The sequence below is a fragment of the Pelophylax lessonae genome, assembly GCF_965119305.1.
Source record: "Pelophylax lessonae genome assembly, chromosome: 2".
Classification (NCBI taxonomy): Eukaryota; Metazoa; Chordata; class Amphibia; order Anura; family Ranidae; genus Pelophylax; species Pelophylax lessonae.
The window spans coordinates 723,816,178-723,829,034 of NC_138769.1; the positions used below are offsets into that span (position 1 = coordinate 723,816,178).

The window sequence follows — 12,857 nt, forward strand, 5'->3', positions numbered from 1 at the left end:
TTTCTGAATGGACAGAGTCATAGTCAGTGACATTGTAAAGAAAATAAAATAAAATGATAAAAAATACAATCAAAATAACAAAAAATAAAAACTACTGACACCAGTGGGTGAACTTCCAGGATCGCAAAGGTGACACTTGCAACTGGACCCTGGCATTCCACCACCGTGGGGAGGCCCCAAGATGGCAGGAAGGGGGCCCACTGCAGAACTTGTGAAAGGGTCCGGCAACGAGAGTAAAAAGGGCCCCAGGATCAATGGGAAGAGCCCCAGGCTTGAAGGGAAGGGCCCGGCCAGGGGTCCGGGGGGCCCTTCATGGTTTCTTGCACCGGGGCCCTGAAGGTTCTAGTTACGCCTCTAACCCAGTGAAAGATCTCAGCATACTTCCTGTGTTGGTGACAACAGCCAACCTTTGAGTTTCTTTTAAGTACCCATCTCTGTGACGGGAGGTGAAGGAAAACTGTCTCAAAGGGGACACCAAAAGTAATAAAAACTCGGATAATAGTGTGGTTCACACCTTACACAACACCAGTGTCTGTAGCTTTAGGAGCTGCTATGAACCATGGAGGTAGGAAGGGAGCACCACTAGGGTGGGTTTTCTGATTATCCCCATTCCAGAAGATTTCCAGTCTTGCCACAGATTCTCAATTGAATTTAAGTCTGGACTTTGACTGGGCCATTCTAAAACATGAATATTATTTGATCTAAACCATTCCATTGTAGCTCTGGCTGTATGTTTAGGGTCGTTGTCCTGCTGGAAGGTGAACCTCCGTCCCAGTCTCAGGTCTTTTGCAGACTCAAACAGGTTTTCTTCTAAGATTGGGTACGCTCTCATTTGGTAGCACCTTCTATTGGTTTGTGTAGGAGCGCCGGCCAAGAATCTTTGCGCAGATCGATATGGAACACCGAATTGACCATGTTACAGACCACACATGTCAAACACAAGGCCCGCGGGCAGAATCTGGCCCTCCAGGCCTTGTCAAGTGGCCCTCGCACCCAGTTCTGAAGCCAAAACATGGTGAAACTCCATTCCACCACCTCCAGCTCTGGCCCTCCACTCCCCGCTGTCACTTGCAAACACAGCGACTCCTGAAAGTAACAGATCCCTGCACACAATAACAGCAGGGACAGATCTCCAGAATCTGAGAGAGAGAATGACCTCTTTGCAAGGCGAAGCAGAGCCGCCTACACAGGTAGGTAGCAGAGCCAGGCCAAGTAGGAGAGAGAGATGCAAGAAAGCTTTGGGAGGGTTGGGTTGCACACTATGCATTGTGCACCCCTAAACCCTACACTCTGTACCTAATGCACTTCTGAACTCTACACTCTGTAGTGCCCCCTAGATACAACTGGCCCTTTGAGGGCAATCATACTGCGGCCCTTTGATTAAATTGAGTTTGACACCCCTGTTATAGACTAATCCACAGGTGTCTAACCCTAGGGCATGTCCACCATATATGCTTCATATCTCCCAGGTCGGAGCATCCCCTGAAACATGAGGGTGGGGTATGAGGGGAGGCATTTCACAATTCTAGCTGGGGTAAAGTACCATCAGGACAGAACTTTGAAAGAGTTTCCTAAGGCTATAAAATTACGGGAAGAGCGGAATAATGCCTCCCAAATTTTCTTCCATGTCTCTGGGGTTTGCGTGGCTCCAAAGTCTTGCTCCCAGCTGAAGCAGTAAAGGGGGGCTTGTGAGTTAGAGTGGTTTAGTGTGGAAGAATATAATAGGGAGATAAGATATATATGCGTGTGTGCACACATACATACATACATATATACAGTGCCTTGCGAAAGTATTCACCCCCCTTGAACTTTGCAACCTTTTGCCACATTTCAGGCTTCAAACATAAAGATATAAAACTGTAATTTTTTGTGAAGAATCAACAACAAGTGGGACACAATCATGAAGTGTAATGAAATTTGTTGGATATTTCAAACTTTGTTAACAAATAAAAAACTGAAAAATTGGGCGTGCAAAATTATTCATCCCCTTTACTTTCAGTGCAGCAAACTCTCTCCAGAAGTTCAGTGAGGATCTCTGAATGATCCAATGTTGACCTAAATGACTAATGATGATAAATAGAATCCACCTGTGTGTAATCAAGTCTCCGTATAAATGCACCTGCACTGTGATAGTCTCAGAGGTCCGTTTAAAGCGCAGAGAGCATCATGAAGAACAAGGAACACACCAGGCAGGTCCGAGATACTGTTTGAGAAGTTTAAAGCCGGATTTGGATACAAAAAGATTTCCCAAGCTTTAAACATCCCAAGGAGCATTGTGCAAGCGATAATATTGAAATGGAAGGAGTATCAGACCACTGCAAATCTACGAAGACCTGGGCGTCCCTCTAAACTTTCAGCTCATACAAGGAGAAGACTGATCAGAGATGCAGCCAAGAGGCCCATGATCACTCTGGATGAACTGCAGAGATCTACAGCTGAGGTGGGAGACTCTGTCCATAGGACAACAATCAGTCGTATACTGCACAAATCTGGCCTTTATGGAAGACTGTCAAGAAGAAAGACATTTCTTAAAGATATCCATAAAAAGTGTCGTTTAAAGTTTGCCACAAGCCACCTGGGAGACACCAAACATGTGGAAGAAGGGGCTCTGGTCAGATGAAACCAAAATCAAACTTTTTGGCAACAATGCAAAACGTTATGTTTGGAGTAAAAGCAACACAGCTCATCCCCCTGAACACACCATCCCCACTGTGATACATGGTGGTGGCAGCATCATGGTCTGGGCCTGCTTTTCTTCAGCAGGGACCGGGAAGATGGTTAAAATTGATGTGAAGATGGATGGAGCCAAATACAGGACCATTCTGGAAGAAAACCTCATGGAGTCTGCAAAAGACCTGAGACTGGGACGGAGATTTGTCTTCCAACAAGACAATGATGCAAAACATAAAGCAAAATCTACAATGGAATGGTTCACAAATAAACATATCCAGGTGTTAGAATGACCAAGTCAAAATCCAGACCTGAATCCAATCGAGAATCTGTGGAAAGGACTGAAAACTGCTGTTCACAAACGCTCTCCATCCAACCTCACTGAGCTCGAGCTGTTTTGCAAGGAGGAATGGGCAAAAATGTCAGTCTCTCGATGTGCAAAACTGATAGAGACATACCCCAAGCGACTTACAGCTGTAATCGCAGCAAAAGGTGGTGCTACAAAGTATTAACTTAAGGGGGCTGAATAATTTTGCACGCCCAATTTTTCAGTTTTTTATTTGTTAAAAAAGTTTGAAATATCCAATACATTTTGTTCCACTTCATGATTGTGTCCCACTTGTTGATTCTTCACAAAAAATTACAGTTTTATATCTTTATGTTTGAAGCCTGAAATGTGGCAAAAGGTCGAAAAGTTTAAGGGGGCGCGAATACTTTCGCAAGGCACTATATATATATATATATATATATATATATATATATATATATATATATGTACGTGTATATATACGGAACTTTGCTATGTGTCCACACTTATTGCCATATAGGATATAGATATATATATATATCTACATATCTATATATCTATATATATATATATATATATATGTATGTACGTGTGTATATATATATATATATATATATATATATCCTATATGGCAATAAGTGTGGACACATAGCAAAGTTCCATGTATTTATGGCAGGAGACATCTCTGAGGCCACTTACCTACACATCGGGGGCAGCACTGCTGCGGGTCAGTGACGGTGTGGATGCATTGCAGGACCGGGCACTTTAGCTTGTAGCAGGAGACTCCGTCCTACAAAACACAAAGTTTGGGATGAATTAGATATATACATTGTCTTGTTTTTTCCTAAGATGATGGATACAACTTCATTGGAGAGCCTTAGGTTATTTAGGATGACAAATGTCTGAATCAGGTCAGCAAAGGCAGCCCCCGGTATTTCCTAAGAAGTCTTAGCAGTGCCCTTCATCTCCAGCAGGCTAAACACTTCTCCAATCTAGCTCCCAGAGCCTGAAACATGTTAGACTTATGAAGAATTTCCTACAGAAGGATTACGCTCCTGAGTCAATTGCTCCTTTCAGCTGGGGAAGCAAAATTAAATGTATTGGGTACTTCTGGGTATGGGAAGCATCTGACTCCCCCGCCCCCATCTCAAGTGACAGAGCTGCTGATTGGCCACGGAGGCACTCAGTGCTGTCACATGGGGGTAGGGAGAAGGTCAATTGCAAAAAATCGCAATCTCAATTCAACCCCTCTGACGCTCTTAACCACTTGCTGACCAGCGGCCGTACATATACTGCGGCAGGTCGGCTCGTTCCCGCAAAACGACTTACCTGTACAACGCTTCGCGGGACCGCAAATGGGGGCGTGCCGATTCACCACAGTGGAAGCTGATCAGGTCCGGTCCGGTGGCCTCGATTGCTGCCGGGCACCCGCAATCGCTCCCCATGGAGACAGAACGGCGGTCTGCTGTTGTAAACACAGCAGACCGTTGTTCTGTCAGTAATGAACACAGGGATCCTGTGATCCTCATATTTAGGAACACAGGCCTCCGTATTCATTCAGCAAGCCCATCCCCCTCACAGTTAGAAAGCACCCCACTAGGCACACATTACCCTTTGATCGCCCCTGGTGTTAACCCCTTCCCTGCCAGTGTCATTATTACAGTAACAGCGCATATTTTTAGCACTGATTACTGTAGTGAGGTCACTGGTCCCCCCCAAGTTCTCCCGCCGTGTCTCTTCATGCTCCATCCCCGGGTCGTCTTCATCCCCACTGCCACCGCTAATCACATTCCCTATGATGATGGCGGTGCCCCGCAGCCTGCCCTGTAATGGCAGCTGAAGCACCTGCTGTAATGTTCTGGTACCTTTGGGTACCCTAATTACTCTTTCATAAGTGTATGCGCCCCACCATTCTCTTTTGGTAAGGTGCGCATACACCTTTAAGACTGATGCTGTCATCACTGAGCGCCGGACTGGATGGCTATTTAGATCGCCGGCTCTCACTCACATGTGTTCGTTCAAACTGCTTTGTGCCTTGATGCTAACCGGTCTTGAAGCTCTCATGCTTGCAAGCATACCTCGCTGTCGGAACCACGCTGCGCTGATCCCTGTATCCCGCTACCGGATCATCCGCTCTTGCCGAACCTCTCCTCTGCTACATTGCTATTAGTGATAAGTACCCCACAGGGGAAACCTCTATAACCTTCATACTAAAGCTTACACTATCTAGCTCTGCATACTAAGGACTATTACTACATCTGCATTATCTAAGATTGCTAGCTCTTGAGCCTACTACCACCTGTTCTTGCACTAGGTTGATCTCTCTTGTATGTCCACCTGCTACTCTGTCATCTGCTACCATACATGATTGCTAAACCTATCTGCATCCCATCTGCTACTATCTTACTTTCAAGAACATTTCCTTTCAAGTGTCTGTCATCTACCATCTCTACCCAACCTGTCTCTTCAGCCTATCATCACTGTGTTACTATATACATAAGTCACTCTAGGAAACATCTTATTGAGTGTGTGTATTTACTTGCTGAATTGAGATCATCCACACATGGTGAGTCATTGAGAGTTGGGATTGGTGTCTCAGCGTTTCTCTACATGACTACTGAAGTGGAATATTTCTGCAGCTGAAAATCCACATCATACATAAAACGCAGGAGCGTTACACCTGCCACTGACAATATCCCAGACGCCAGGACATGATTTCTAGTCGCCATGGCGACCTGGGATTTGTCGAGCCCTGCTGTAACCGTTTATAAAGTGTGAGCTTTGGCTCCAATTTCTTAGTGTATCTAAATCTGGTAGACCAGTGTTCACCAAATGGCGGACCGCGGTCCAGGCCCGGACTGAGCGACAGTCCTATCCGGACCACGGCCGTGCCACTTATCAGTCTGGATGTTCTCTCTATATTTGGTCTCCAGCCTGGCCACCCCTATCATCTTCACAGCGGTCAGGGTGGGAGGTGCTGGTTATCGGGACAGAGGGCGGGATTCAGTAATCATCTGCTTGGTAATGTAATAGGTTGGACAGTTCCCGTCCTTCTGTCCCAAGATGCAGCACCTCCTGCCCCACCCGCTGTGAGGATGATAGCAGTGGCCGGGCTGCAGACCAGAGAGAGAGAGAGAACACCCAAATGATGTGCTCTTGCCCTGGTAGGACTGTGCAGGGGAGGCTGAATGATGAAATGGGGACTGTGATGTAAAGGAGGCGAGGGGGGCTATGACTGCATGGGTAAAGGGGGCACTGTGTAAAGGAGCATGATGATGTGTAAAGGGGGCACTGTGATGTGAAGGGGAACTGAGGACACTGTTGGTCTACTTTAAAGGGGGACTGGGATGTGAAGGGGGACTGGGATGTGAATAGGGTCTGTAATGTGAATGGGGTCTGTGGACAATGATGTAAAGGTGGAGCTGTGATTGGAAGGGGGGGAGCGGGCTGACGACAGTGATGTACAGGGGAGACTGATGTACAGGGGGAACTGTGATGTACAGGGGGAACTGTGATGCGTTATAGTGCAAACATGAAATTCGGACTGGTAGGTGTGCAGGGGAGGCTGAATGATGAAAGGGGACTGATGTAAAGTAGGCGAGGGGGGCTATGACTGCATGGGGCACTGTAATGGGTAAACGGGGCACTGTGTAAAGGAGCATGATGATGTGTAAAGGGGGCACTGTGATGTGAAGAGGAACGGAGGACACTGTTGGATTACTTTAAAGGGGGACTGTAATGTAAAGGGGGACTGGGATGTGAATGGGGTCTGTAATGTAAAGGGGGACTGTGATGTGAATTGGGTCTGTAATGTAAAGGGGGACTGTGATGTGAAGGGGGTTTTTAATGTAAAGGGGGACTGTGATGTGAATGGGGTCTGTAATGTAAAGGGGAAAATGATGTGAATGGGGTCTGTAATGTAAAGGGGGAAATGATGTGAATGGGGTCTGTAATGTAAAGTGGGACTGTTATGTGAAGGGGGGTTTTAATGTAAAGGGGGACTGTTATGTGAATGGGGTCTGTAATGTAAAGGGGGACTATGATGTGAATGGGGTCTGTAATGTAAAGGGGAATATGATGTGAATGGGGTCTGTAATGTAAAGTGGGACTGTTATGTGAAGGGGGGATTTAATGTAAAGGGGGACTGTTATGTGAATGGGGTCTGTAATGTAAAGGGGAATATAATGTGAATGGGGTCTGTAATGTAAAGTGGGACTGTTATGTGAAGGGGGGATTTAATGTAAAGGGGGACTGTTATGTGAATGGGGTCTGTAATGTAAAGTGGGACTGTTATGTGAAGGGGGGTTTTAATGTAAAGGGGGACTGTTATGTGAATGGGGTCTGTAATGTAAAGGAGAATATGATGTGAATGGGGTCTGTAATGTAAAGTGGGACTGTTATGTGAAGGGGGGATTTAATGTAAAGGGGGACTGTTATGTGAATGGGGTCTGTAATGTAAAGGGGAATATGATGTGAATGGGGTCTGTAATGTAAAGGGGGACTGTGGACACTGATGTAAAAGGTGGAGCCGTGATGAGAAGGGGGGGGGGGGGCTGAGGATAGGGATGTACAGGGGGGACTGTGATGAACGGAGAGGGGGGGGGGGGCTGTGATGTGGTATAGTGCAAACATGCAATTCGGAACTCTGCCAGAAGAAAACTTTCCTAACTGGACGCCCAAGAGCTTAAATTCAAGACCCCTGTGCTAGACCATCTAAAACTCCCCTCCCACCAAACTGACAAAGCTGCTGTCGAAAGTTGCTCCTGTGTTCCTTCATCCAGAGTGGGGTGCTTTAATGAGGGAGATTTGGTACTGGCCAGATCATCAGGTGAAAACAAACAGAGGGGAAAAAACCTAAAAAAAAAACCAAAAAAAAAAACCAAAAAAAAAACCGAATGCAGCCGCTACATCTAATGATTGGTAAGCTGCAATTTATGACTTTTTTGGTTTTGGGTTTAATACCGATATAAATTGGCCGGCATGGGCAAATCACCGGCTCACTTTAAAGATGGAAGAATTGCTGTGAGAATAAAATTGCAATATTATTTTCACATTTGCTGCTAGAAGTTGCTTCGGTGTCATTTATAAGATTTTGCTCATAAGCGCTTATTTATAGCAGTCTGTAAAATAGAAGTAGGAATGCGATCTGTGCCAACACAAACCTGGCACATGCTGTACACCGGCCCCGGCAGAAGTGCCCGGCAAATACGGCTAAGAGTGAGAAAAGGTGTCACAAAAAATGTTACCGATGTGCAGCAACTAGCGCCAAGGTCCCTGAGCATCAAAGCCATAGCCGGACTCCCACACGTGTGGCGGCCATAGCAGGACTCCCCCATGTGTGACGGCCATAGCCGGACTCCCACACGTGTGACGGTCATAGCCGGACTCACCCATGTGTGACGGCCATAGCCGGACTCCCACACGTGTGACGGCCATAGCCGGACTCCCCCATGTGTGACGGCCATAGCCGGACTCCCCCATGTGTGACGGCCATAGCCGGACTCCCCCATGTGTGACGGCCATAGCCGGACTCCCCCATGTGTGACGGTCATAGCCGGACTCCCCCATGTGTGACGGTCATAGCCGGACTCCCCCATGTGTGACGGCCATAGCCGGACTCCCCCATGTGTGACGGCCATAGCCGGACTCCCCCATGTGTGACGGCCATAGCCGGACTCCCCCATGTGTGACGGCCATAGCCGGACTCCCCCATGTGTGACGGTCATAGCCGGACTCCCCCATGTGTGACGGCCATAGCCGGACTCCCCCATGTGTGACGGCCATAGCCGGACTCCCCCATGTGTGACGGCCATAGCCGGACTCCCCCATGTGTGACGGCCATAGCCGGACTCCCCCATGTGTGACGGCCATAGCCGGACTCCCCCATGTGTGACGGTCATAGCCGGACTCCCCCATGTGTGACGGTCATAGCCGGACTCCCCCATGTGTGACGGCCATAGCCGGACTCCCCCATGTGTGACGGCCATAGCCAGACTCCCCCATGTGTGACGGCCATAGCCGGACTCACCCATGTGTGACGGTCATAGCCGGACTCACCCATGTGTGACGGTCATAGCCGGACTCCCCCATGTGTGACGGCCATAGCCGGACTCCCCCATGTGTGACGGCTATGTGCGTACAGGGCGCCATCCTTGGGTAGAACGCGGCTGGATTTTAGCGGCTTGAACAAGATCTCTCCTTGTACACCCTTCATCCCCTTGTATGGACCTGAGGAGTTTTTTAATTTCTGCTATGGGCCTGTTAGTTCTGCAATAGCTTTGTCATTGTTAAAAGTAGAATTCCAGGCTAAATCTAATTGGTCTTTCTCCCTAACACCTACCCACAGTCTGGTCATGTGATCCCCTGTGTCAGCCAGTTGCGGTTGCAGGGGAGAGGTGGACGAGCCAACAACGGACTGGCCATAGGAGCCTATGGGTGATGTCATTACGCCAGGCTTTACCATCCATTGTCAGTGGTCCCTCCCCCTCCCCGCTCCTAACACCTACCCACTCTGGTCTGGTCATGTAATCCCCTGTGTCAGCAAGTGGCGGTTGCAGGAGAGAGGAGGGTGGGCTGACACTGGACTGGCCATAGAAGCCTATGGGTGATGTCATTACGCCAGGCTTTACCATCCATTGTCAGTGGTCCCTCCCCGTTCCTAACATCTACCCACTCTGGTCTGGTCATGTAATCCCCTGTGTCAGCAAGTGGCGGTTGCAGGAGAGGAGGGTGGGCCGACAACAGACTGGCCATAGAAGCCTATGGGTGATGTCATTACGCCAGGCTTTACCATCCATTATCAGTGGTCCCTCCCCCTCCCCGCTCCTAACACCTACCCACTCTGGTCTGGTCATGTAATCCCCTGTGTCAGCAAGTGGCGGTTGCAGGAGAGAGGAAGGTGGGCCGACAACGGACTGGCCATAGAAGCCTATGGGTGATGTCATTACGCCAGGCTTTACCATCCATTGGTCAGTGGTCCCTCCCCGCTCCTAACACCTACCTACAGTCTGGTCATGTAATCCCCTGTGTCAGCCATTGGCGGTTGCAGGGGAGAGGTGGGCGGGCCGACAACGGACTGGCCATAGGAGCCCATGGGTGATGTCATTACGCCAGGCTTTACCATCCATTGTCAGTGGTCCCTCCCTGCTCTCAACACCTATCCACTCTGGTCTGGTCATGTGATCCCCTGTGTCAGCCAGTGGCACTGAAAGGTGGCACTAATGAGCACTGATTATGTGGCACTGGTGGGTACTGATGAGGCTGCATTGATAGATGGCACTGATGGGCACTGATTAGGCGGCACTGGTGGGTACTGATGAGGCGGCACTGATGACGAGGCACTGATAAAAGCTGCACTGATAGGCAGCACTGATGGGCACTGAAAGGTGGCAATAATGGGCACTGATAATGTGGCACTGGTGGGTACTGATGAGGCTGCATTGATAGATGGCACTGATTAGGCGGCACTGGTGGGTACTGATTAGGCGGCACTGGTGGGTACTGATGAGGCGGCACTGATGACGAGGCACTGATAAAAGCTGCACTGATAGGCAGCACTGATGGGCACTGAAAGGTGGCAATAATGGGCACGGATAATGTGGCACTGGTGGGTACTGATGAGGCTGCATTGATAGATGGCACTGATTAGTTGGCACTGGTGGGTACTGATGGGCAAGGATGAGGAGGCACTGACGTGCACTGAGAGGCAGCACTGACTGGCACTGGATGGCAGCACTGATTGACTTTAAAGGCTGTTGTATGTGGTATTTGCTGAGCGTTTTTGCTGTAAAGGCCACATAAAACAATAGCGAATTGAAAGGTTCAGGATCGCATTTTTTGGGAAAAATGTGTAAGATCACCTAAATACCGAATGCGATCGGCTTTAGTGAATAGAGCCCTCAGTGTAACTTTAATGTTATCACATGCAGCATGCCGAATTAAATCACTTCCCCTAGAAAGCTGACAGTTGGCATTGACACACAAGGTGATACTTAGGTCCATGGCAGTGAAAGGGTTTATTTACTTGATTTTTATTCTGTGCTTTTACCTGCTCTTTTTAGGTTGGTGACAGGGTCTCTTTAATGACAAGGTTGCTTTAACATCATATAACACTGGAGAAGTGACAGGATTTTTAATAAATGATGAATCTGTCGGAGAACGAGGAGCTGGTGAGCAGGTGATGTCAGTCCCGTCTAGCAGCGAGGTGGGGGGGGGGGGGGGGGAGAGAGGAGCCATGCCAGTGTCACCCGAGCGCAGTGATGTGGCTTAGCACCTGTGAGAAATAGGGACATCTTTATCAATGAGCTGGCAAGGGTCCAGCCCCGGCAGGAACAAGCGCCAGCTCTGCAGCCCATGAAAGGCTCCTTGTTCCAGTGGCTGAGACACGGCTGGAGCTCGGGAACAGTGGTCAGGGAAAAGGATTAGTAACAAAAATGTTATGGCTTGTAAAAGGAGCGTAAACCGCGTCATGAAACCCTCCACTGCCGCCGGATAATGGAGCAGTGTGTTCCTGAAACTCGGCCTTCTTTATTAGGGACTTAACACCATCGCTGCTGGACCCGGCTCAAGGAAACCTCCCGGAGAAAACCTGCGCTGCTTCCGTGCCAAAGTCCTATTCCCTGCAGACTCGGGCGTTTAACAAGCAATCTTACGACACGGCTGCGGGGAGCAGGTAAACAGATGGCTGCAAAACAGCTGCAGAGAAAAATGGAATAAAATGATGACAATCTGAAATTCTGGGTGCAGCCAACTAGTTCTGGAGAAAAAAAGTATCCCTGGAACTCTAAACTGAACCTGCCCTTTGCCAATGGAGGACAAAGACAGATTGACCCAACCCCAATGCATATTGTCACCAGCTCTTCATTCCTCCAGTCCATGTCACCCACTCTCGTCCTCCCATAATAAGGCACTGGTACCATACGCCAAACCCAGTACTGGCATTTGGGGTTTTTCTATGTCTAAAGCAGGGGTCTTCAAACTTTCTAAACAAAGGGCCAGTTAAAAGGTGTTCAGACTTTAGTGGGGCCGGACTGTGGCAGTAGTAGCAGAATATGCTCTGGCATCAATGGGAGTAAACTATGCCCCAATATTGGTATTAGTGGGAACAGCAGTGCCCCATCATTGGTATTAGTGGGAGGAATAGTGCCCCATCATTGGTGTCAGTGGGAGAAATGGTGCCTAATCATTAGTGTCAGTGGGAGAAATGGTGCCCCATCATTGGTATCAGTGGGGGGGGGGGGATAGTGCCCCATCATTGGTGTTAGTGGGAGGAATAGTGCCCCATTACTGGTGTTAGTGGGAGGAATAGAGTCCCATCATTGGTATCAGTGGGAGGAATAGTGCCCGATCATTGGTGTCAGTAGGAGAAATAATGCCCCATCATTGGTATCAGTGGGAGGAATAGAGTCTCGTCATTGGAAGGAGTAGTGCCCCATCATTGGTGTCAGTGGGAGGAATAGTGCCCCATCATTGGTGTCAGTGGGAGGAATAGTGCCCCATCATTGGTGTCAGTGGGAGGAATAGTGCCCCATCATTGATTTCAGTGGGAGGAATAGTGCCCCATCATTGATTTCAGTGGGAGGAATAGTGCCCTACCTGGATAAAGGCAATCAACGGGTCTTACCCGGCCCGTGGGCTGCAGTTTGGTGACCACTGCCCTATAGGTAAGTTTATAAAATCTTACCTGTTGGTCCCTTGAAAACAGCCTACATTCGTGCCATTTAAGGTATACACATGTAGCACACTCCTAGGAGCGGATGCAAGGGGAATGAGGATGTTTAGTTGCTCTGTAATCAGAAAATGTGATTGTCCGGGTCTGTTTATAGCTCCAGTTTCCCCTACCTCTGTTAAGAACCTTCCAGAGCTTAGGGCGGGAAATTCC

At 48.5% G+C, this 12,857-nt stretch overlaps 1 protein-coding gene across 1 annotated transcript in view; it reads right to left on the reverse strand.

Annotated features, from left to right (window-relative positions):
• The window catches only part of CHRDL2 (chordin like 2), a 166,501-nt gene that overhangs the window by 56,771 nt on the left and 96,873 nt on the right, over positions 1-12,857 (reverse strand). The window contains exon 3 of the mRNA XM_082244745.1: positions 3,677-3,767. Within this exon, the coding sequence (XP_082100871.1) occupies positions 3,677-3,767 (91 nt within the window). The remainder of the gene's footprint in view (positions 1-3,676; positions 3,768-12,857) is intronic.